The sequence below is a fragment of the Mya arenaria genome, chromosome 14 (genome assembly GCF_026914265.1).
Source record: "Mya arenaria isolate MELC-2E11 chromosome 14, ASM2691426v1".
NCBI classification, from domain to species: Eukaryota; Metazoa; Mollusca; class Bivalvia; order Myida; family Myidae; genus Mya; species Mya arenaria.
Genome location: NC_069135.1, coordinates 26,935,075 through 26,962,024, shown reverse-complemented (window position 1 = coordinate 26,962,024; position 26,950 = coordinate 26,935,075). Strand labels below are relative to the sequence as shown.

The following is a 26,950-nucleotide window of genomic DNA, read 5'->3' as shown; positions in this document are numbered from 1 at the left end:
GCAGCCTGTTGGTGAATCGCGTAACTAACGTTTTATTTTTAAATCGAGGATTTCAAAGACAATATTTGAGCATACATTCGTTGAAGGGTTCCAGCCGACAGTGTAATGGTTTTAACACTCTTAATGATTTGCCACCCTTCATTTCGTTACTTATTTTTCCATAAAAAGTGCATTTTACAAATAATGAACTCAAAAATAAACATTGTCAATTTTAGAGTATTTAGTGCAAGTTTGCTGTTGATATATAGTAAATACTAGTATGCAAAGTTAACACCTTGTAAAGGTTGGAGAAGAAATGCTGAACCGAAACAGCGGACACAGTGAATTTGGTCTAATTTTTACAACTCTTAAGTGAGTAGCGTTATTTGGTTGTTGATCGAACCCAGTGGAGACATTATGAAAATATGTTGTGACAATGTTTAGTAGAGACTGGACAATTTAGAGAGAGGACATATGCGCCGCGGACGACGACAACAAAACAATCCCTATAAAGTTCTGCCATGCTACGCAGGCGTTATAATGGTCTATATAAGCACTCTGCTGATGTCAAGTTAATCACAATAGTAAATTTGTTTTTATCGTCGTCATAACGCATTAAACGACATGAAATCACTTTATTTTTAATAAAAGTGGTTTGGTATGAATGTTGTCATCACATAACGTAATGGCTTCTGGGACGAAGAACAATAATCATACATAATGAGATTACCACCATTGATCGGTAAATGAAACACGTGTTCACTGGAACAAGAGTCTACAAGGGGTTTAAAAAAGATATATGAGCATACACCAGTGCCACCATTTTAAAAAGTTTGTTTTTAGTTATAAATATAAGTATAATCGGAGCCAGCATCATCATGAAAACAACGCAGAATGAAATAAAACTAACTTATAAACTAATATCTTTTTTAAGTACTCAACGTCCGCATCCGAGGGATAAAATAAATTGATAAAAATCTCTACATTGTTAAAACAAATTAAATGACAATGGTGTAGTCACGAGTGGCATTTTCACTTTTGTGTTCACGAGGTGAAATAAATTTCTTGCTAACAAGACAAAAAACACATTTTTTTTTTCTGTTTGTTATATTCCTAACATTGGAATTAAAGTAATTTAATTACACTTTTTTAAAACGCGCAAATTTGTATGCGCACATAAAGTCATTTTCGGAAATGACGTCGCCGAAATTTTGTCCAAACCCTGTGCGCGCTGACGTTTGATTTGGAACTGAGAGTGGGCTATAAGTTCAAAACAATGAAAATATCAATTATGGAAAGCATACAATAAAGAGAGTTGTATACCTATCTTACGCAAAACAATAAATTAACATAATTTTGAAATCACATAATAGTGAAATTATTTTAGCTATATTCGCGTTTTCAAATGCATTAGGACAGCAGTTATCACTCCATTTTTCCCTTTCTACTTATTTTACTTTCCTTTCACACAGTCGGATAATGCATGCAAATATACAGTACGTATTATGGTATAATCACTATGATATCTTTTTAACAGATACTGTATAATTCTAAGAAATCCACCGTGAATATTTCCACAGTCAGTTTAACACTGTAGTATAATGCTAAATATACTGTGCGTATCATGATATTATCACTAATGATATACTTGAACGTATATGATGTGTGTAATTCTAACAAATCTACAGTGGATATGTTTCCGTGTACGATAGCCCTCACCTTAAAAGTCCACAATTTTAGTAGTTTTAATAGTATTTACTGAAAAACACAAATTATAGCAATATTCCTAATGTTTGTTTAGATGTCGCCAGCCAACAATGAGTGAAACAACAATGGTTACATAGTTTTCCCTTGATGAAGACCGATAGCATAGTAACATTAATTCCATAACAAAAGGTTACAATGCGCTTATTTGGTACATTAATGAATAGCTTGGACATGCAACATATACTTATACAATAAAAACTACATATACTTATACAATTAAAACTACATGTACTTATACAATGAAAACTACATATAACTATACAATGAAAACTACATATACCTATACAATGAAAGATACATATAACTATACAATGAAAACTACATATAACTATACAATGAAAACTACATATACCTATACAAATGAAAGATACATATAACTATACAATGAAAACTACATATACCTATACAATGAAAGATACATATAACTATACAATGAAAACTACATATAACTATACAATGAAAACTACATATGTGACCAGTCACGGGATTTTTGGCCCGAAACCACTTTTTGGGCGAAAATGAGATATGAGTAATTTCTGACTGTACTATTCTTTAGGATAAAAATACTGAAAAGAAAATTCAAAAATTCCTATTTTTAACGAAATTATGACAAAAACTAGAAGGGCACTTGGTTAAGAAACAGCTGGAAATTCGGTAAAGTTCAAGAATTTATTGAAACATTTGTATTCACAGATGCAATAAATATTCATCACTACAATATACACAATTCCCACATTATAACAACAACAATATATTTTCAAAACCATTCTCAATTATTATTGAGAAAATAAATGAAAATTAATTGGCTACCATGGCAACCTTTATTGAAAAAGGCGTTTTGGGGTTAAATTTGCATTTAAATATACAACAAATGCCATATGAAGCATTCAATAATAATTGATTTGTTAATTGATATCCTCAAACCTTACTGTACATGGTGTATGTATTTGACATTCAAAAAATATTCCGAAAAAATAAAAACTATTCGCCAAGTACCGTAGTTTATTGGCAATTTTTCACAATAAGTTGACATTAGGTTGGAACTTGCACCTTATACAAACCAATGTATATCTAGAAGTTAAAGAATGTTACCCCTGTAATTTACTATAATTTATCTTATTTGAATGGTATTTAAGGGTTTGTTTATTATCCTGGTTATCATGGCAACAGGCCACAAACATGATTATAATCACACCAACTTTACCAATTTACCTCAAATGTGATTTTTGTATAGTCATTCATTGCTCATAAAACATGAAATGGTAGTATATATACTCTTAAATTAATAAACATAACAATCTTACACAATTTACACTATTGTAAAATTAGATCAGTTAATAAATGGGCACATTTACATTTTACAATAATGAAAACAATTTATTTAACAAACTAAGCATGTACACGTCATTATGTAGTTTAAAGAGGTATGCAATTGGTCACATAGTACATGACCAATTATATTTTCGATGCTTATTCATAGGTAAAAGGTAAAGCTGAAAATGTTTATAGGGTTCAGGAAGGTTTTTAAAATAAAGATATTGAAGAAAAACTGAAAGGTGGCTAAGGTACATTTTATCAGGCTGTGAAGTAACTAATATTGACAAAAAAATACTATAAATGTCTTCAATTCAAGCATTTATAGGCTTCAACTGCCAGATTGTTTTAAGTTTGTATTAATAATAAACATATAGTGGTCTCCATTATGGCAGAGGGGCTCTACCAACAAAAGACAGGGTGTAGCACCCTTCTATCAATCATTTGCTAAAACCACAGTTTTTTCACTCAAAATCACATAAACATGTTTCTATTGAATAAATAACTGTCAATAAAAAATTGATACACGTTTTCATCAGCTCAGTAACGGGCTCATTTTCAAATCTTATATTTAGTTTATAAAGATCACATATCAGTATATTAGTTTTTTCACTTATTTAAAGGATCAGAGCCTTTTTGCATTAAGTTCTTTTAGTTGGATGCATTCAGGCTACTCTTCATGGAAAAGCCATTGTTGTGGGCTTGTCAATTTTAACTTCAATCTCACTGTCCTTGGCATGCTCTCTCATGAATTCACTCACTGGGTTGTCAGCTGAAGTTCTGCAAAATAATGTTCATATGTGACCAGTCACGGGATTTTTGGCCCGAAACCACTTTTGGGGCGAAAATGAGATATGAGTGTTTCTGACTGTACTATTCTTAAGGATAAAAATACTGAAAAGAAAATTAAAAAATTCCTATTTTTAACGAAATTATGACAAAAACTAGAAGGGCACTTGGTTAAGAAACAGCTGGAAATTTGGTAAAGTTCAAGAATTTATTGAAACATTTGTATTCACAGATGCAATACATATTCATAACTACAATATACACAATTCCCACATTATAACGACAACAATATATTTTCAAAACCATTCTCAATTATTATTGAGAAAATAAATGAAAATTAATTGGTTACCATGGCAACCATTATTGAAAAAGGCATTTTGGGGTTAAATTTGCATTTAAATATACAATAAATGCCATATGAAGCATTCAATAATAATTGATTTGTTAATTGATATCCTCAAACCTTACTGTACATGGTGTATGTATTTGACATTAAAAAAAAAATCAGAATAAAAAAAAAACGGTTCGCCAAGTACAGTAGTTTATTGGCAAATTTTCACAATAAATTGACATTAGGTTGGAACTTGCACCTAATACAAACCAATGTATATATCTAGAAGTTAAAGTATGTTACCCCTGTAATTTACTATAATTTATCTTATTTGAATGGTATTTAAGGGTTTGTTTTTTTATCCTGGTTACCATGGCAACATGCCACAAACATGATTATAATCACACCAACTTTACCAATTTACCTCAAATGTGATTTTTTGTATAGTCATTCATTGCTCATAAAACATGAAATGGTGGTATATATACTTTTAATTTAATAAAAATAACATTAACATTTTACAAAAATGAAAGCAATTTATTTAACATACTAACTACTTAGCATGTACACGTCATTATGTAGTTTCAAGAGGTATGCAATTGGTCACATAGTACATGACAAATTATATTTTCGATGCTTATTCATAGGTAAAAGTTAAAGCTGAAAATGTTTCAGGAAGGTTTTAAAAATAAAGATATTGAAGAAAAACTGAAAGGTTGCTAAGGTACATTTTATCAGGCTGTGAAGTAACTGATATTGACAAACAATATTATAAATGTCTTCAATTCAAGCATTTATAGGCTTCAACTGCCAGATTGTTTTAAGTTTGTATTAATAATAATCATATAGTGGTCTCCATTATATGGCAGAGGGGCTCTACCAACAAAAGACAGGGTGTAGCACCCTTCTATCACTCATTTGCTTAAACTACAGTTTTTCACTCAAAATCACTGGTAGCTTCATTTCACATGAACATGTTTCTATTGAATAAATAATTGTCAATAAAAAATTGATACACGTTTTCATCAGCTCAGTAACAGGCTCATTCTCAATTCTTATATTTAGTTTATAAAGATTACATATCAGTTTATTGGTTTTTTCACTTATTTAAGGGATCAGAGCCTTTTTGCATTAAGTCCTTGGCATGCTCTCTCATGAATTCACTCACTGGGTTGTCAGCTGAAGTTCTGCAAAATAGTGTTCATATATGTACATTACTTAGTGTTTGGAATAAATTTTGCAAATTAACTTGAACATCAAAACTCACATCTGAATAAAATGGACAAAATATCTAAAATTGTTTTTGACTTATGTTCATAGATATACATACACAGGCAGTCTATAATACTTATGTTATACCTGAAGTGATGATATTTCCTCAAGTTTGGAATGGACTTCAGGGGTCACTTGGTGTACTCCAACCAGTCAAAGAATATAACCAGTTTGCCAAGGTCATCAATCCACAAATCCACAAAGGATGTGTGCTGCCTCCATTTGGTCTGAATAAATAAACATGTTGTTTATATTATGATATTATACCTATTGTTTTAACACAAGCTTTCTTTTACATAATAAGGTATTATAACCAACTTCAGTGTTTAAATAAAGTACCAAACGTCAATATTTGTATACACAAAATCCTTTAATTTGGCTTTAAATCAACATTTAAAGCACCAAAATTAAAAACAAAACAAAAACAACAACATTCTTACAACTTACCTTCCACAGACCAAATCTCACACAGGACTAAACTTTATGTCACCTGCTTCCATTTAAGTAAATGCTGTTTCTCTCCCTTCAGAATACATCAGACCCTTAAACATAGAATTACATACAATTTATTGAACTGATTGCCTTCAATCTATAACATTTAGAGAAGTAAGAGAACAGATTTAAGCCCAACTATTTTTATAAGACTAATGAATATTTTGAGATTTCTGATTACTTGTATTGAAAAAATAATAAATGTTACATTGTTTTGTTATTCTAATGTTCTCATGTGTCAATATGCAGTGCATAAGTGATGTACTTCAACACTGCTTTTGTCAATCATACCCAATGACTGCATTGTTTTTATTCCACCCAACACAGTTGTCAATGTGCAGGTATGCAGAGTCTTCTCTATATGGATGATGTTGGAAATGAGGTACCACACCATTGGCCACTAACAGCTAAACCCTTATCACTGAGATATCTGTGAACCTGAAAAAACACACTTTGAAATAGAAAAGATGTATATATCTATATTTATTTACACTTTAATTTTATGTTCAAGTAAGAACTTTGAATAAAGGTGATATCAAATATTTAAACAAGACGGCCGCAGAGCAAATGTGAGCGCTTCTCTGTTTTTTTTCAGTGAATTTACAAAATATAAAGGTATATAATTATTTCCTCTATAATAATTAAGTCAAATGGCAAAACTGTATTAACCACTCAATTTATAAATAAAATTTACCATATGATTTACAGAACACTTCAAAGCAGGGCACTCTTGCTGTGCCTAGTATGGGTAGAAGACCTGCTCGGCATAATCAAAGCTGTAATGGATTGTTGTTCTATATACAGCAGGTGCTTGACCTGAAATTCACATTTGATCATAATGTTCTAAAAATATGTATTTACAGAAATACAAATCCTTAACTGTTTATAGTTGGGGTGATGCCCCGGCCGATCAACATGTACACAATATTGCATGCCAAACAAAGTTCCTGGTAGTCTGAATGTCATGCATACTCAAAAAGCAGCTTGCAGCTACAGTCAGTAATATTGGTCCTGGCTTTTAGAGTATTGTGCTCTAATTCTATATAAACATTTCCCCCATCTGCATTAGTCTATTATTTTCATAATCATCATGATCATCTTCATCATAACAGAAATTTATTTCAATGTACCTGAACCTCATGAGATGATATGTTATGCACATAAATCAACATTGCAAAAAATGGTTCATCTACAACTTTAAATTCATCAACATAGCTAAAAAGACTGCAACTCAAAATTAAATCGTAAAATCCATCAATAATTGTATTGATAGCTGGCCGCGGTAAGATGATGAAAAATTGATTATGTCCTTTTTCAGTCATCATAAGTATGCAAAAAGAGAATATCTGCTGGATTTTGATCTGTTTACATTTTCAATGTCAGACTGTCAAATTTCACTTCCGCTTTCTTTTCCTGCGATCAATTTCCATCCATTTGACCGAATTTAGAATATATTGCATTACATTAAAGATATACACATTTGTAAAATTATATGCTTAAACAATGAAAATAATTCTACTTACCAACAAATTCCTAATTTGATGTAAATGCATTTGGTTCAGCTTGACCTACATCCTCAAATTTGGGTTAAAAAATAGCTCACGACAACTACGGGAGATAACACCAAAAGTAATAAACAATACGAAAGAAAGTGGTTAAAAAACACTATTTCTATGAAGATTTCATTTTAAAGAATATATTTGACTGAACAATCTAGGGTGACAAATTGTTTAATGGTTGTTTTTACGATAAAAACTTCATTACTTTCTTATTTTTTTACGCTTCAACTTTGCGCACGTTTTTCTCGAAATCGAGGCTATCGGTTTCGGGCCAAAAGTCTCATGACGCGTCACATATACCTATACAAATGAAAGATACATATAACTATACAATGAAAACTACATATAACTATACAATGAAAACTACATATACCTATACAATGAAAGATACATATACCTATACAATGAAAACTATCTATACAATGAAAACTACATATACCTATACAATGAAAGATACATATAACTATACAATGAAAACTACATTTACTTATACAATGAAAACTACACTTACTTATACAATGAAACTTATACAATGAAAACTACATATACTTATACAATGAAAACTACATATACTTATACAATGAAAACTACATATACTTATACTTAAACTAGAGGGACGACCTAGTAGTCGAAAATTAAAACATTTTTAGAGGAACCAGGCATGGGCCCAAACGACAATGAACTAGATACACACACGTATATATACCACATACTCAAATACAAATACTAGAGACAGACCACACACTCATCAAAATAAAACTTATATAATACGAATACCGCATTTAAACGGTCAAAGAAACACGTGTTCCTTGGACCATAAGTCTGCCAGGGTTTAACCTAGTTTTATGGCCATAATGCCCCGATAACTGTTAGCATCGTCTGTATTTCTTTTTGTAGGTAATGGTTTAATACCATCTAGCCACTTCTGGATGAAATGCTCTTAATTTAAAATACCGTTAAATATATCCCATTGATGTGGTTCATAACGCTTCAACGATTTACCAACGTTTTTGATTTCATTTACAATTGTTCTTTTGTCCAATCAGGGAAGGAATCATTAGCATTTTCGAAATCGTTAGAGATACAAAAAATTCAGACTCTTCATTAAGAAAAGTCAAAAACGGATGTCTATTCATCGGGTATTTTTTTATTTCTTAATGAACAGCTTAGTCCCTTTAAAAAACTCGTTCCACCTTTTCTCAAATAATGAATCGCAAGTTTCGTAAACCAAGACATAAAAATAAGTCGGCATGTGTACTTCCGCTGCTTGGTAACGTGCAGAAACTAATGGTTTTCTCCGTTTTCATGCTATCAGAATTTTTCTTTTCAGAGCAAAGCTTGCCACAGGCTACAAATCAATTCCACCTTAAGAGGCGTTCGGATCATAAATGGCCACGCAAAAGTTGTTTTTGTTTTTATAATTCTAAATAAACGAAAAGCAAGTTGTTTGAAACTGAATTAACACTTGGAGTTATGTGAAATCGAGGAGAATAAAATTATGTTTAGGAAGTCTTTCAAATAAAAATTAAGGACAATATTGTAAGATATAACGAACATTAACATGCCAACAATTGCGAACAGAGTTATTTCAAAAATGTTATTTTTAGTCAATAGTAGTTTGGTAATTGTTCTTGCACTACTGTTTATACCCGGAAGTATCTCGACAGGAAATGAACTACGCATGCTTGAATTATTGCCAATCACAGGCGAGGCTTGGGTTGGAGGCGGTGCCGGATTTGTTCCCGCCAAAATGGCTGTCGATGATATAAATGCGAATGAAAATATTATTCCGAGATATAATATCTCCATTGACATCATTGATTCAAAGGTACGTACAAAATAAGTACTTTATAAAGCATACTGAATTATCTTTGATAATTAAATAACAATGTAACATTATTGAGGTAAATAAAAAAGGCCATCTTATGTTTAAATTTTTATTTTCTTTCAAAATCATGAGGTGTGTCTTAGGCTTTAAAACTAAGAAGATCCAAAGCATTGGACATGCCGAATTGCATATAAGTAAAACATGGTGTTTTTGCACAGACTTTCCCAAGTTTTTGATGTTATGCAAAATAGCGAATGTACAATGTAGTGGGTGTAGTATACATGTTAATGTTCTGTGAGACATTTCTAAGCTTACCTTACATTAAGTATTAAGTGCGTTATTGAAATATTACACGCTACTTCTGACAAGATTGCTTGTGATAAAAGAATAATGCATAAGCGAAAACAAAGAAAACTCTCTAATATGGCGCAACTTTCTCTAGATTTTAAACACTGATTTCATATGACTAAGTTGCAACTCACCTCAAACGACAGTTTTTGAGTTTATACTAATTTATTTTAACTCGATTTATACATAAATAACAGCTTATAGAATCGCGCTCGGGTCAGTTCCTTGATAGAGCCCAGTACTTGTGTCCATTGTGAGAGTCTCATGAGAAGACACCCGTTGGGATCCTACCCACTACACACCGGCGGACACCTGTACTTACTATACCACTCTCATTATCTTACTGGCTTTTAAAATTTCATATAGGACGTGTAATGGTTCATTCGGCATTCCAGTAAGCACTAATTAAGTTGTTTAAACAAACTTTGATTATAAATTTGTATACTTCACCCCATCGAACTTGTCAGTCACGTGGATTTCTTTTGATAAATTTTATCTGATTAGTCCTTTATATCTAGTTCCATTGTTGTTGTTTTTATGAGAGTAATTCTTCTCAATCAAGATATGTGTTATCTTGGTCCTGCTATTAACAGTTAATTTGCGCGTGTCCTTATTTATCATTCAAGATATAAGCTTTAGCCGTAGAGTATGCTAGAAAGCCATGTATATCTCTCCATGTTTCTATTATATTAATATGATTCTTTTATACTTCGTTCGATGAGGAGAATTTAGTTTTTAAAGCAACTAAAGCAAATATATGAATAATATTCGGAGAAAAATATATCCATCATATATTTATCTAATATGCACTTTTTGAAAGGATGAACGTAAACTAATCATTAAAATTACGAAAATTCGCATACAAGTACACTGAATTTAAAACTGTATAACTACTTATCACCATTGACCATGAGTTATTTACATGCTGAAAACGGTTGATCTCTTCTTTTCTCTTCAATATTTAAGAACCATGGTAGAGTTATATTTCAAAATTAATTTATAAATCTAAATCTTGCCCAATAAATCAAATACACTTCAGAGTGACGCGGCGTAGCGGTTGAGGGTATACATCGATAAAAAAACTGACTATCTATCGAACGGATATAAGTTCAAGAACCACGTAATGTTGAGTAAAACCAATTTAATCACATCTCACCTTGCAGTGTGACCCCGGTGTGGCAGTGTTTAGGATGACGGAGATGCTACACACGGGTCCACAGTACGTAATGGTGCTCGGTGATGGATGCTCAGTCGTGTCCGAGGCCACGGCACAAGTCTCACATCTCTACAATGTAACACAGGTAGACAAAATTTAGTTCTTGCATTACAGATTTGCGTATCCGATTTTTACCGGGGCCTGTAAACCTGCATCTAACCCCACCTTTGGTTAAGACAACTCACGTTTAATACAATTTAATTAAATATCTTTATTTCCTCCTTGTAGAAGATATGCATTTTATATACAAAAGGAAAAGTCAACATTCAAAATTCTAAAGGAGCATTACAAATATGTACAGCATGTGCCCAATAAGGTTAATAAGTCTACCATATGTAATCTTCATTGAGCCTTGTATGTGTCACAATCAACTTAAACACAATGATCACATTTGGAGATGTAGGCACGCGTGTTTTTATCAAATATAAAAACAGCACATTTGTACAAACCACAGTATTATAAATGAAAACCCCTCACAACATTTACATGTTTGCGGGGCGGATCAAAACATCCGCTATCGGCCAAGCTACCTTGCCGGTTACTCACCAAGCCTCATTGTCGGCTTCCAAACGATACCTTTTAATATGTGAAAGATACGTGTGATGAATTGTATTTGTTTCTCTTTGCATTCGATCAGCCAAAACTACAATGGGAAGAGCCTTGACTGCAATACAATGTCATCATTACCACAACAAAGGAACAGCGCACACAAAGGACATCAATGATAAAAAATACTACTTTGATCGAAAGACAAGCACTCGAGTGCTTACGAAACATTTTATGTGCTTGTACGTTGATTTTTTTTTTGATTTTTTTCTGACTGGTTATCCTCACAATCCTAGACATATTAAAACTTGCATGCGTGCACACTGTCATTGTGAGCGATTGAAATATGATCGCATTGAAAATAACAGAGCAGAAAAATATCTGCATTACGAGGGTCTTCTATTCAATAAAAAAAAACGTTCCTTGACATAATTGATCACATAATTGTGCGAGGCACAACATGTTGTAATATTCAAAGGTCAACGATATAATGTATTAACAAAAGCGACATTGAGACGGACAATGACGTGATAACGGCGCCTTTGGACACATCATTATTGGACCGCAAGTAATCAAAAATCGAAAATACACCGAATATCCAACCGTCCTCAACCCAAAACCAACTGCTATCACTGATTCGATCGTTTAAAAAGTCAGTGTTACATTAATTTTGACCGCGCTGAACATTGACCCCAGTGGTCATTTTTCAACGGACGGCGGATCAATTTTTGATGTTGAAACTGACCCCGATCTTTAATAATGACTCTTCGTTTCTTGAAAACATGACACTCGAAAACGAAAATTGATCAAGGTTGTTATTAAATATCAAACTCAGTCAATCCTATAGTCAACTTTAATGTAATGTATTATTGAATTATATTATGAAGGTTATTTATACAACTCAATGTGATTGTATACATCAATCTTTGATAAATAATTTGATAAACTAACTGAAGTCGGATCATTTTCAACGCTGAAAACTAACCCCAATAGTCGCAAGGTACCAATCGGTACACGTTTCAGTCTATTAACTTTTTTTTGGATTGTATTATTGTAAGTAAGATTCTTTTAGTGAAATGTATACCACATGTTGATATACTATTTTTGTGCTTAGTAGGGGGCCATATATCTGTTTATCTCTGCTGATAGTACTCAGAAAAGTTGGATAACTGTAATAGACCTAAAGTAAAGTAGTAGCTTTGTCTGTTCTGTTGTTGTTGTTTTTTGCTGTAGTTGAATAGATACAAAAAATGCACTTTAAAACTTTAATCTGTGAATTTGAATAATCAGTATAGTCCTATGACCTGAATCACAGGTGCTGTTCATTATACATTTTTGTTTACTAGGTGATAGATAAATTAACTAAAAAAAGGAAATTACTCGCACAAACGTTAAACACTGTTACCGATAGTCAACATGTTTTTATGCATGCTCAATAAATCGGTGACTCAATAATATCAGATGTTCAGAGCGAAAGAAATTCAATATGTTTGACAAAGTAGAAAAACGGGTTTGAATATATATTTTGAAATACTTGTATTTGTTTGCAATGCATATGTCGTGACTATCTGCCATTTCATATTTTACAAAGTAACAAATTGTTTTTATTTAAAGGAAATCTGTGGTCGACTGGTAACGTGCTAGAACTCGCTGGTAAAAATAAACATATTGCACAATAATTTACGCTTTCTTGTGTTTCTTAGTTTAAAACTTAGGTTCAATGTATTGATTGACCAAGCACTGTTTTCTACCAATATATATACTTAAATAGCGTGTTCGATGTTAGTTTATGTCCATCATTTCAAAAGACATACATGTATGACATATTCATAGTGTCATCGGTATCCATGCAACGGCTCCAATAAACAACTTTTAATTTTGCGTTTTAATTTCACGATAATAATTCTTAGTGAAGCATTCATTTTCAAAGAAACAATGAACTGCTTTTAAAAGAAGAATATCTTTGATTCATTTTAAGCAATGCAAATGCAAACCAATCATTAAGTTAAACCAGAATTATAAAATCTAAAAAATATCTGAGTATCAGTGCGCAAATGTTAAGGCAAAGTAGATTTTAACATATTTTCCCTATAAGCGCCACGCTTTATCGTGAATGTTGAAGTTGAACATGATTACAGACATGACATTTTAATCTAGTTCCCCGTCTTAATGACGAAGAAGGGTCCAAACGCTCTCTCCGCTCGCTCTGCCTTCCTTTATCATTGAGAAAAAAATCAATATGTTTTAACTATATCTAATGGCACTGATGTAGTTGCAAAACACGTCATTTTTAGACGCATACTAGTTATGAGGTAAAAATGCATAGACAAGTGTTTATACTATTACCACAATATTTTAGGTACCAATATTCCATTGGAGTCTGTGCACAAATAATCAGCATAAAGTTTTTGTGGTAAGTGGTCTGGTGCACAGTTGAGTGGAACTTAATTATACAATTAAGTGAAATCCTGATTTTGCAAAAGAGAGGCTGACGTATTGCTTTCAATGAAGCTTATTTACCACCATCAGCCTACTTATTTTGTGTTTTGTAATTGCCAATGATATAGTATTCATTTTGTTCATATCGGACGGATGAGATAGGAAATGAAATACAAAATCCTTTCTAATGTTACGCTTATACAAAAAGTCCATAAGGCTATTGAAAAAATATATCATACCTATATAGTTTTTCAACGGTTAATACGCAATAAGAAATATAAGCATTATAAAATAGTGAAACTAGTGAATTATAATCACATCCTGGTTAAAAAACGCAAACACATTTCTTTAGATGAAAGCCATTACAATAAAGCCATATGACAGTGTTGTAGAAGTTGTCTTGAATATTTGGATAATAAAACATCTTCATAGTGTAGAAGGACATTTTTTGGAAAACATGCCAATAACTTTTATGCCCAAATCTCGAAAATCATGAAATATGCTCAACAATGTATTACACCTACACATGCAAAGGTTGTAGATATTATTTTTACCGAATGTTGAACCTTAACTACAGAAAACAGCATCATTTGAAACTTTTTATGTTTTGATTCTTTTCTTACCAACTGTTGCACTGTTGAAGGTTCTTAATATGCTGTGGCGATTTTGAGTTTATGAGATTGAAATTCATGTGTTATGATTGTTATGACCTCCAAACGCATTAGAGATTGGAAAACGACCGAATAAGTTAAAACAACAACAACATTTATTCATTTACAGTTTCTCAAAATTAATTTAAAATTTAGTGTGACGAAAAAATTCGTTCGTTGCTTCCGTTTGTTTCGGTTACACAAATACAGCTGCTGGCAAAGCAGATGTTTTCTTTAATATCTTTGCTTAACATTAGATAGCTGAACTATACATACCATCTTTCACTCTGCAATTGTACGGTGAGATCAAATGTTTTGAATATTGAGATTGATTTGGTCATTTTTCTAAATGCGTAGCTATACGTTAGCTTTCGGTCCCATGCCCCCGAAACAGAAGGGTAGATAGGGCCGATTGTTAACTGAGATTGTTTTGTTACCAAAAACTAAAGATTATATGCTTAAGAACATATATACAATCAGTATTCGTACCACTGGTATTGTTAAAAGCCCAAGTTATTTCTTTTTTCAGTTTTAAAAGAAAAACAGCAACATACAATTGATAAAAAAACAACAATTCTCAAGGCAGTACGAAGGTTTTGAGTCGTGGAAAAAGTCGTAGGACCGGAAACAAACATATGCTTGTACGGCTTATTAAAAAGTCAGATCTCTTATGAGTGTCAGTTGCTTATTTTAAGAATTGTAATTTGGTACAATTATCTTAATGAGAACTACTCGGGAGTTTAGTAGACCTGTCGTTAATTTTGACAATTGAATTATATTAAGATTTTTTTCAGTTGAGATATTGTTAGGGTCTAATGATTACTTGGTATCCGAAATGGAGACTCAGCCCTGATCCTGGCATTTTTAATATCTACATATCTTTCTCTCCATGAAATATTGAACACACTTTATGGGCACATATTTAATCCAACATCACTTTCAGAAGGATTCCTTGTTAAACTGTTTTTCTTCACAGATTAGTTTTATAAACTCCAAGAGTTAAGAACTATTCTAGCGCTGGTGAGTTTTTGAAAAGACTTGTAAACGTTAAAGAATCTTTAGCTTTAATCTGATTTTTTTTAGATAAACCATAGCAGGTATATCAAGTATAAAAGATTACCACCGACATAGACTGCAAAAACACCTTAGAATGTTCAGCATATTGCTGCCCTAAAGGCGATGACAGAATATATTCAAGAGAATTGAAAGTTAGAATCGAGTATGTATGTATGTAAAGTATGTTAACTATACTATATACTATTTTGAGTAACATATTGGTACCTTTTACTGTAATATGATAATTCCACAGCCCATACAAATAAGAAAGTGGTGTCATTTCTGGACAAAATAATTATTTGTGCTAAAACGGACGTTCTAAAGATTACATTTCATAGTATATCACAAACAAGAAACATGGAACAACAACACAATTCCGAATTCACAAATCTTAAAATGCGAAACTTGGTACAGCATATCGGAGCAGTAATATCGGCACCACGTTGTTTTCACTTGAAGTGACACTTTCAACTCAATATATGCTCATGTATTACAAACATATATTTGGAATGATAAACCTTTAACTACTAACTAAATAATGCATTTATAGAAAATATATTAATTACTGATAACAAGATTGAAATACAGTATTTAATAGCTGAAAACGCACAAATATTAAATGATTGGTGAATCTTAAAAGATTAACAGTGATCAACTAGAAGGAAGAAATACAGAGTTTTCTGCACATTTTTCTTTTCAAATTAATCACGGTTTCAATTATAAGAATCATTGTTTTCGATATCTATAATTGATCATTTTTAGTAAATTTAAAAATAAATGTTTCATTTGTAGTACATCTTATTTTGGAATAATAGTGGATCTTTAAAGGTATACCATCTTTTTCCATAGACACTTTTTTGTCAAAATCAGCTTACCATTGCAGTAAGATCTATGTATGACTATCTTCTGATTCTCCCGTCCCCTCTACAAGAAATGAGCCTATCATCTGGTTCAAACACTGATACAAATAAGATAAGTAATTTAACTTAACTCGATAAAAATTCTTCTGAAAATGTTTTCTTCGCCATTATTTTGTTTTTTATGGTTTGATTTTACTTTGAATAAGCCTGGTTAAATATAAAAATGTGTGTTGTAAGCTCGACTATTTGAAGAATAAGGAGGCTTTACTATACGCCCTTGCGTCGGCGATGACGTCGGCGTTGCCATAGGCATCAAGATAAAACTTATGTGAACTACTACAGAAAAAAACTCAATAGCCAAAAGTTAACACATAAACCCCGTTTAATGGCACTGGGTAAATGCCAAAGACATAAAACCCAACAAAAACCTCCAATACCCTTCATTCAATTCACTTAATACTTCACACAGTTATTCAGTACTACCACACAATGAGGTTACACAATTCCATGGTATCCTTAAAACAACTTATGGTCCCTAGTTGACTTAGGACCTTAGGTTAAAGTTTGAAGGCAGGTCAACGTTTTAGCGGAAGCTTGGAATTTTATTTAGAACTTCTATACCCATTATTCAATTGATTTAATACTTTACACAATTATTGACGACCATCTTACAATTAGATTAAATAACTTCATATTGACCCTTAATACAAAGTATGGCTCTTTGATGTTTTCTTTTAACTCTTTTTATTGCTTTTGACAGGCACATTTTTTATATTTTTAAACAGATTTTTACAAACGGAAACCTGGTTTTAAGAATGACGTGCGTCGTTGTTTTGGCAAGCCGGCGGGAGGGCGGCCTCGAACTCACAGATGGTATCGAATGATTTAATGGACACCTTTTTGTTGATTACCGTTGGTGCCCCTGAGGTCAAGGTTGATGTTACTCTAAATCGAAAAATGGTTGGATCTAAATTTTTTGGATAGGTCGACATATTGTGACAACACTTGGTATATAGGAATACTCTATAGATACCTTACATGCGATTGTGTTTGGAGCCCCGAGAGCCATGAACATGGTCAAGGTCACTGTTGGTAACAATAGAAATATGGTTAGTACTAAAAGACTTAAGTTATGGTTCACATACTGTGACCAAACGTAGTATATAGGAAAAGGTAATGGATACCTTTCATGGTATTTCATTAGGGGCCTCAAGGGTCAAGGCCACTGTTAATAAAATCGATAACCATTTGGTACAAAATAACTAATAAGTAATAATAGTTGGAGTTGTGACCATACTTGGAATGTAGGAAGGGTTTATGGAGGTGTGGTAGTGTGTTTGGGGCTCCTAGAGTCAGGGTCACTGTTACTTAAAATTGGAAAGAAAGATTTGAAACTGAATCTCCTAGCAAAGGCTGATGTTCTTTTGTCAATCATTGAACACCTGATTCTGTCGCTTTTTGGTTTAAACAGGCACATAGTACATCATTATTGTAGACAGTCAAAGCGACCTGTAGTCGAACGCGCTGTCATACGACAGGGCTTGTTTTTAATGTTATTTCTTGTATTATTGAGAACATTTCGACGTATATAAAAGTGACCTTATCATAATGATTGCGTAAATACCAATCCTACATTAAGATCAAATGCACCTTGTAAAAGGCAGTTTTATTTTGCATGCCTACGCTGCGTTTCATAAAAGGCAACGTCATAAAAGTTCTAAGTTTCAAAGTTTATTTCATTATTCATTAGATGCTTTGTCCATGAATATACACAATTTAATTGGTACATTGTATCACAAATAATTCATAAGTCGCAATACAGGATATATTAACATTGAAAAAAGGAAATGTTTTCTAGTCATATTACATATGAAACATTTTTAATTCAAACGCCTTATACACATACATTAGCAAATTTATATTTGCAACAGTTTTTGAGAGGTCTTCAACTCAATAAACTTATAATAAATTCTATCTTTTAATGTTATATGGTTTGGTTTATATATAGTTCGTAGTTCGGCATGCAAATAACATTTAAGTAAAAAGTGACTTCCGTCTTACAAAATATTCATTTTCTTTCATTATAAGGGATTCCAGTTGGCTTATGTCATCTACCGGTTTCAATGTTCATCATATGACTTTACATTGTTAGTCTAGCCAATGCATACCAATACTTTGTTATGTTTACATTCCACAAATACGGTTGTAATTCAAATATTGATACATGTACATAAGTCCTGGCTCTCCTAGACTCTTCAAGCTCAAACGGCCCAATTCGCATAACATTATCAGTAGCTCTTCTTTTAAACAAAGACATGAACAAATGTATGTCACCAACACCTTGACTAAGCCATACAATTTAAACCTTAAGCTTGTAAAAATGACTTACCTTGTAAGCCAAGTACTAACAATTTGGGTTATCTTCATACGTGCATACAACGTGTATGATACATGACTTGAACATATTTTACAGCCCATTATACAGAGTACATAATAATCAGGTTCTTCTAAGTTCACTTTGGACAAAATTATTCAGGATTTGTAATCTTACGCCTAACAATTCATTACAAAAACGTACGTGTATTATTTCAATTTGAGGATCATTACAGGGACCCCATATTTCCGACCTGTAACTAAGGATAAATTAGTTTAGCGAAAAGATCTGATATATGCTTACCTGAAATCGAAAAAAAAATAAAAATAAAATAACCTCTTGATGTGAAAACTATAACAAGGTAAGAACATGTAGCCATTTTGTCTAAATCTATACCCTTACACATGAATTTTTTATTTCTACTTAACCTTACGCCTTTTCTAAACACCACAACCTTCGTCTTTTCTGGATTAATATTTTAAATCCAGCTTTCACAATAAAGTTAGTATAATAACAATCATTCTTGTAATCCTGACATTGCATCAGATAACAAAACGATCATCAGAATATAGTAATACATTTTTTAAACAAATCAAAATCAATGAACAAACAACTGCCGGAAGGGCCACGACGCAAGGACTTATACATTTACTGCACTTTAACATATTTAAAATGCTATACGACATTGTGTCTAAAGAAACTGTTTTGTCCAATTTACCAATATTTGATTCAAGTATGAAGAACAGTCAGCAAAGATATGGTATGTCGTTGGAGGCACAACGCACAATGATTTATACATTCAATGCACTCAATCCTATTTATATTTATATACGATATTTAGTCTAAAAAATGTCTGAAACATCATGATAACCAAAATTTGATAAAATGTGAGACAATGTTTCTATTATGCCTCTATATTCTAGAAAAAACCCCGTATACTTGCCTGTCTGTTGAAAACCATTCATTAGTTTTGTTTTCTTTATTTATTATTTTCGTAATTGACGGATATGAAGATAGCAGTTACAAAGACAGGTTAATCTTACTTGCAATTTAAATTCAGAAAAAATCAACGACATATTTTGTAAAATTGAAAAGGATAATACTTTTTTTAATTACAGAGAAAAAAAATGTTTTTTTCTAATGGAAAACTAATAAAAGCGAAATGGAAATTAGCGGTCAATAGGCATGGGCACCTGTTTAATGTCACTAAGATAAAAGGCAAAACAACAAGCTATTCCGGTTTCAAATAATACAAGCTCTTATTGCGACCTTTCAATTTTGTCTTGATTCCGGAACATATCAACGGTAAAAACACTCTCCCGTGAATATTACAGCGTTTGTAGGTGTGAAGTAAATACAGGTCTATAAGTGACAGTTAACATTATGCAAATCTAGATCTGCGCTCATAAGGCTGCATTACGGCTTAACCAATTCCTGAACCAATTTAACCCCAAGCCAACGGTTCGTGCGATATACCTTAGGCATATCTTGGAACCAAAGACCACGATAAATGCCACATGGATATTCCAACAGCGCCGACATGTTTTTATAAGGCGTTCGATTTATGAACTTCATTAACGTACCAATTACACCCATTTTAAATGTGATACTTTGCACAACATATCAAGGCAGCTTAATCGACACCACGTACTTGCGTTCTTAAAGATATACCATATTCGATCTTATAAATTATTTTATCTTAGTCAGTTTTAAGGTGTTAACATTTAAAGTGACACTCTTATTCAAAATCAGTACAAACACATGTATAACAAACACTTTTGACTGATACACCTTTAACTACTTACTAACTAATGTATTAATGGAAAATATCAATAGCTGATAACAATATTGTAACCGTGTATTTAAAAGCAGAAAGTGCAAAACTATTAAATGATTGGTGAATGCTAAAATATTTTCTGTGGTCATCTATAGCCTCATAAGGTAGAAATAGCGTCTTTTATGCTCATTTCTTTCAAATTAAATTCGGTTTCTATCATAAGAACAATTGTTTTCGACATGTATTCATGTTGTTTTTTTTGTCATTTTTGACTTCATGTCATTATAACTTTTTGCTACTGAGCATGTTTCTGCAGATTTTGCATAAATATTCATCCTATTTCGAACATTAAAACAATATTATTAATTGTGGTAAATCTTTCTGGGAGTAAGAGTGCATCTTTAAGTGGAAACGTCATAACTGTGTATGGTTAATTCTGATTCTTCCGCCACACCCCAAGAAATGAGTCTATAGTGTGGTTCAGGCATTGCTGATACAAATACGATAAGTCATTAAACAAACCTTCGATTAAACCTCTTCTTTAAAAAAATGCTTGGCCATTATTTGGTTATTTATGATTTTGCTTCACTTCGAATAAGCATCGTTTAAATATTATTAATTGTGTGTTGTTTTAAATTGTATTTTTGTACTTCTGAGAGCATTTCGGCGTATATAAAGTTGACCTTATCTCAACGGTTGCTTAAATAACAGTATTACATTTAGATCAAATGCACCTTGTCAAATGCATTGTTTCTGGAACATGAATTCGCGGCGTTTCATTAAAGGCAATGCAGCATTTAGTTTGCTTCACTCCCGGAAGTCATTAAGGATCAGATGATCAACGTAGCATTAAGATTGCATGTTTTTTCAGTACTTAAGACTACCTGCTATATCCTGTATTACCTAATAACCATCATAAAAGTATTTTTATGGACTTTATTAGAACGTAATTGCCGTTTGAAGAGCCACATAGTGACATACGCAAGGTGCAATACATCATTTTTCAATTTCTATACGAAATTTTATCTTAAGAAAATCATTCTTAAGAAAGACATTATATGTCTTTAAAAAATCAAACATGTCTACACTCAGTAGGCTTTATTATTGTTTGACAATTTTGCAGTTTTTCCCGGGCATCGCGGCAAATTCTGCTGCAAAAATACCTCAAGAACACCGTCCATGCATTATACGCCAATGCAGTTTAATTGAAACCTGTGAGAAGCTGTGAATGGTCCAACAGCGCTAACAGTTAATTGACTCATAATGAACCCTCAGACCTAATTCAAGGCTCCTTCAACTATCGACAATATGCACTATATAAGGTTGCCATTTTACGAAGTACCATGTCCATAATTGATACGTGCAAGTGCCGACCGAAGAAGAAGACTGGCTGTCTGATGTTTTTCTGCCTTTATTATTCCTATTCAACAGTCGTATTTAAATTATATGTCTATATCTTCACACATTTCACAGCGCAATATCTTTGCAGCTATCCTACGGCTCTTCATCCCCGATCTTATCTGACCGGAAGCGCTATCCCCGTTTTTTCCGCATCACTACACCTGATCAGAAACTGAATGAGGCCCGGCTGGAAATTATGAAGACGTTTGGATGGGTAAAGGTGGCAACCATCCATCATGCACAGGAGTTCTTTTCAGCTGTATGTTGCTAATTTATCATAATTGCAATAAGAAAACCACTAATCGATATTAATTATTCCAAAAGCAATTATACAAATGGTTTTACCGTTTGAGTCATTTATATAATTTAAGATGAAAGGTAAATTATTAAAAAATAAATAAAACGCAAACTAGGTTTTCATACGAAGTTCGCTGCACAGTATTGAATATTGAAACTCATATTTTTATTTGCAGGTTACAGACGACTTCGTTAAGAAAGCAGCTCTTTACAACGTCTCGATAGTTTCCCAGGAAATATTTGTACACCATCCGACAGCCAGGGTGGAAAACATCAAGGTGAAACAAAAGTCAACCATAAATATTTGCCTGTGCTGTTTCACCTTTTCGGGAAATGAAGCTTTGATATTACATTAGAGTTTGTGTTCTTCCATGTTTGCATTGGATAAGGTAGATATTCACCAAACAGTGTGCTGTTGTGGTAGTGTTGTTGTTTTTGTTGTTGTTTTGATACGCCTACTTTTAAAAACAACAACAAAAACATATAAGTGTTATAGTATTTACCAAAAAAGTTCTGTTTTAGATTGTCCCCTGTTAAATATATCACTAAACGTATGTAATCCGTTTATATTATTTGAACCATAGTTTTTTGTCCTTCCGTTCGCTCATTTTTATTCCTTAAATTTGGATACAAAAATATTGAAGGTAATTTTATACTTTTCTGGCCAAAATCGTTTATGATATATGTTTTTCAACAGCTTAATATAAATTTGTAATACAGACATAAAAAGATGCTTCATGGGTTAATATATATTTATATATATATATATATATTTTTTTTCCCGCTAAATCCGGATTTCCAAAAAGCCTAATACTTAGTCTTAGTCTTAGACTCGACAAGAACCTAATGGGAAAGTTGGAGTATAAGCTGCTTTTGCTAATGAGATGGCTCTCTTTCTGATGTTTAAAGCATGTATTTAAAATAAGTATAACCTATCCATCTGTTGCCTGCGTAATGGCCTTTTTAGACCTTTCCTACTGACAGTGTTTGGCATCTTCCTTACAATTTTTGCAAAAAATAATTACATCTTACCAGATTTGTTTAAAGACATTTTATCTTTATATTCAATGTACTTTTACAACACCAGAACCAGAATAGTTCAGTGACAACAATTGCTTGCAAATTCATCTAATCTTTCCTTTCTTTTACTTTGATGGATTCGTTCTTTTAATGACAAGTGTATTAACCACCAGATACCAGAGCAATAAAAGTGCGCCAATTATACTCCAAGTTATTAAAATGTTCTTGTCTTGGACTTTGTTGGGTTCGTTTTTTAATGATTGTGTTTAACCTCAAGGTACCAGAGCAATAAACATGTCCAAATTATACCCCTAGTTCCTGTGCGTCATTATATGAAGCTTTGTTTGTTAATGAACTTGCCTTAGTTGGTGAAAAGGGAGCTTGAAAAAAAACCTTCTAGTAAAAGCAATTAAGCTACATTGATGGTGCGAAGAACAATTTTCGTATATAAATAACAATAATCAGAATTTTCTTCATCTTGATTATGCCATTTAGTTTTTAACATTTTTATATAATTGCAACAAGAAAGATCAGAATGTATTAGATTTGTCAAACATTTAGTTTTTAATCCATACATATGTCATAATAATAATAATATTTGAAAGTCGATAGAAAATAGGAGAATCTGTTAAATAATAAGTTGAAAATCTTGTTAAAATCATTAATATTTCTTGAACACGTGTTATGAATTAATGCATAGCATTGATACATTTAACTTCATTGTGGACTGCTACAAATCATAGGTACTACTATTATACGCATGTTTATTCTTTAACACATATCCAACAGTGATCGTTGTGTTTCCGGAATGTTTTTTTTAAATTTTGACAACAGCTTTTGATTTAGTAAAATATATAGCTCATATCTATCCATGCAAGGGCTGGATAACTACGTTAAAGAACGTAGTAGCAGCTCGACTGCCATCCTAGGTCAATGTTTGTGTTTATATAAATTGAAAACTACACCCAAAACGTTTTGTGTTAATGACAGAAAACACACTTTCTTCAGAAACGTGATGCTCGTATTATAATGACTGCGATGTATGAAGATAGAGCTAGGGCAGTGTTGTGTGCGGTAAGTATGCTATGAATGATAATAAAATATGTTTTATGTTGTTTTTTTCTAAACATTTGTCTATCGTTATTCAATATCCTAATATAGAAATGAAAGGGCACGCGGACTGGGACTGGAACACCCGTTATAAAAACGTTTTTCCGATCGCGATTGGTTTATTTACGATTTTAATCAATGTAGACGCTTGCCTTAGATACAAGTTCCAAAAAACACGATAATCTGATAATGCAGCTATCATTCAAAGTTTTTCATGTTCAAATGTCAATACATGGCACGCGGGGGAAATACTTTATTACCACAATCGCAGCATACTGGTACAGTCTGTATTTCTTACTTAAATCATCAAATTTTACTGACAAAAAAATGACAAAAAAAAAACAAGCTTATAAATAAAATTAATTATTAATTTACTAAACAAAACATGTAGCAATAATTTTAAAAGGATACATAAAAATAAATAACAAAGTAAAACTGTTCCATATTTAGGTACTCCGAGGACAAAAATGGCAGTCCTTGACTGTGCGGCTAATAAATTACTTTTCATGCAGATTGGTATTATCTTGAAAAATACCATTTATATCAACCAATTGGTCTTGAATCCTAGTATGCTGATGGAAATTGTTGTAGTTGTGGTGCAAGTCTAACTAAAAATACTTCAAAAATAGTGCCGAAAGTGTTCCGATTTAGGTACTCACCCAGTATGTTTAAATGTTTTCAAATAAACTTATCAAGTGTACACATTTATCTTTTAAAATATTGACATTATTTACAGTAAAATTATGCATAAAATATCTTACAATCATCAGAACTACAAAACGGGAATAGAGTCCAAAGATAGACGTGTCAATTATGCCAGAAGATTATAAGTATCTTCCATGGCCGAGAGTGTAAGATAGGTTCATCCCAACCCGAGCATAGGGTGATATGCGGAAACGAGGTTTAACGAGTTTCCGCAAAACACCCTGCGCGAGGGTTTTGATGAACATATATTACAAGAGCGGCTATGGTAAATGCTTTTTCTCCCACCTCAGGTTAACAAAATTAAGTAAAAATGTATTGTTTTTGCTGGAACTCTTTTGTGCGTAGTGAAAATAAATGCGTGTGGATATGTGATAATTCGTGGTTGTCATGGATATGCGCGCATTGATTCAGATTATGTTAATAGTGAAATCGGTCTTTAAATAGTTCTGAGGAGAGTGAAGCATTATTTCTTTAAAGGTGCATGAACACTTTTTAATGGTGACATTTGACGCGAGAAATAATTAATAAGCATTCTATATATTGCACCAAGACAAGGTTTCTATGATGCCACAGACGACAGTCTTCAACAAGGGAGGTAATTACAATGTGATGACCATTAAAAAGGAGTTTCATACGGAAGTTTTATCTTTGCCCCTGAGCAAGATAAGAATTTCTAGCATGGTTAAATGTTTGGATCTACTTATCTGAGGTGGGAGAAAAGGGTTTCTTTTTCAATGAAACAGTGATATCAATCCTTCGTTTATTTGTACCATTTCCCTGAAGGCTTACAAATCCGGTCTATACGGCCCAAAAATAGTCTGGGTGTTTGTTGGGTGGTTTTCTGAGACGTTCTGGTTGCTGCCTCAAGATGACGTACCGTGTACACCGGAGGAGATGACTGCAGCCGCAGAGGGAGCGTTCCTCACTGCCGCAACGTATTATAATCCAGTCGAGGAGAGAGGCATTGCGGGAATAACAGGTATTGACTCTATCTTGATGTTCTAACGTGTTTTAAAAAGTTTGTTTTTTTAAAGTATATAGAATGTAATTTTATGTTGTTGTTTTTGTTAAAAGGCTTTAAAAGGCGACTGACAGTTCAGCTATTGAAAAGTTTCATGACAAAAGTCATTTCGTATAAGCATTAACATTTTGTGTGATTAAATGAACAAGCTTATATCGAATATATTGGCAAGTTAGAGATGGTGAACTTTGGGGCGCAGCTTATAACTTTTTGTACATTATAATATATTATATTTATGTATGTTATGATTGTATCTATCTCAATAGTACTTATTTAGATGGTATGCAATACTTCTAGATTTTATAAAAACAGTTTCAGAGTTCTTCGAGCGATATTACAGTGACCCTGGTTACGACCAAAAGTACGACATCTACCGGTTTATGGTTGGACAAGTTTACGACCATCTGTGGTTAGCAGCTCTCACCTTAAACTGCACCATCAACGAGCTCAAGAGGCGAGGTATACCCATGATTACAGCTTGGTAGAAAATATCTAAACAAGAAAATTATGCATATCATTAAAAATTCGTTGAAGACGAATATCCGGTTTGCAGCTTTTACTTCAAACTGCACAATTTAGGCTGATGCAATTCTTCCTACTCTTTTATATATATTTTTCATGCATTTTCATTTTTTACCCTTTTGACTTTAATGATAAAACCAAAAAGAAAAGCGAAACAACAACATATGATTTAGGTTCAGATAAATACTTAATACTTTATTAATGTTTTTTTTTTATTAATAGCTACGTGACAACTCATTCACTGTTAAAGACATACATATAATACTTCTTTATCTGT

General features: G+C 32.5%; 1 protein-coding gene and 1 long non-coding RNA gene across 4 annotated transcripts; one reads left to right on the top strand and one right to left on the bottom strand.

The window, feature by feature from the left end:
* Positions 1-2,401: 2,401 nt before the first annotated feature.
* Positions 2,402-7,664, bottom strand: LOC128216435 (uncharacterized). 3 transcript variants are annotated; one of them, XR_008258072.1, is made up of 6 exons: positions 7,468-7,664; positions 6,639-6,760; positions 6,236-6,382; positions 5,900-5,994; positions 5,540-5,679; positions 2,402-3,840 (listed from the first exon to the last, which is right to left on the bottom strand). It is a non-coding gene; the product is annotated as an uncharacterized LOC128216435 (long non-coding RNA). The 3 variants fall into 3 exon arrangements; XR_008258071.1 differs by lacking the exons at positions 2,402-3,840; positions 7,468-7,664 and adding exons at positions 3,891-5,367; positions 7,314-7,342; XR_008258070.1 differs by lacking the exon at positions 2,402-3,840 and adding an exon at positions 3,892-5,367 and having other exon boundaries at positions 7,468-7,658.
* A 1,589-nt stretch (positions 7,665-9,253) lies between these two features.
* On the top strand, positions 9,254-26,636 carry LOC128215960 (gamma-aminobutyric acid type B receptor subunit 1-like). The gene is made up of 6 exons (XM_052922560.1): positions 9,254-9,331; positions 10,843-10,980; positions 22,087-22,257; positions 22,472-22,573; positions 25,914-26,109; positions 26,449-26,636. Exons 1-6 carry the CDS (start codon positions 9,254-9,256, stop codon positions 26,634-26,636), a joined length of 873 nt encoding a protein of 290 aa, XP_052778520.1.
* Positions 26,637-26,950: the final 314 nt, after the last annotated feature.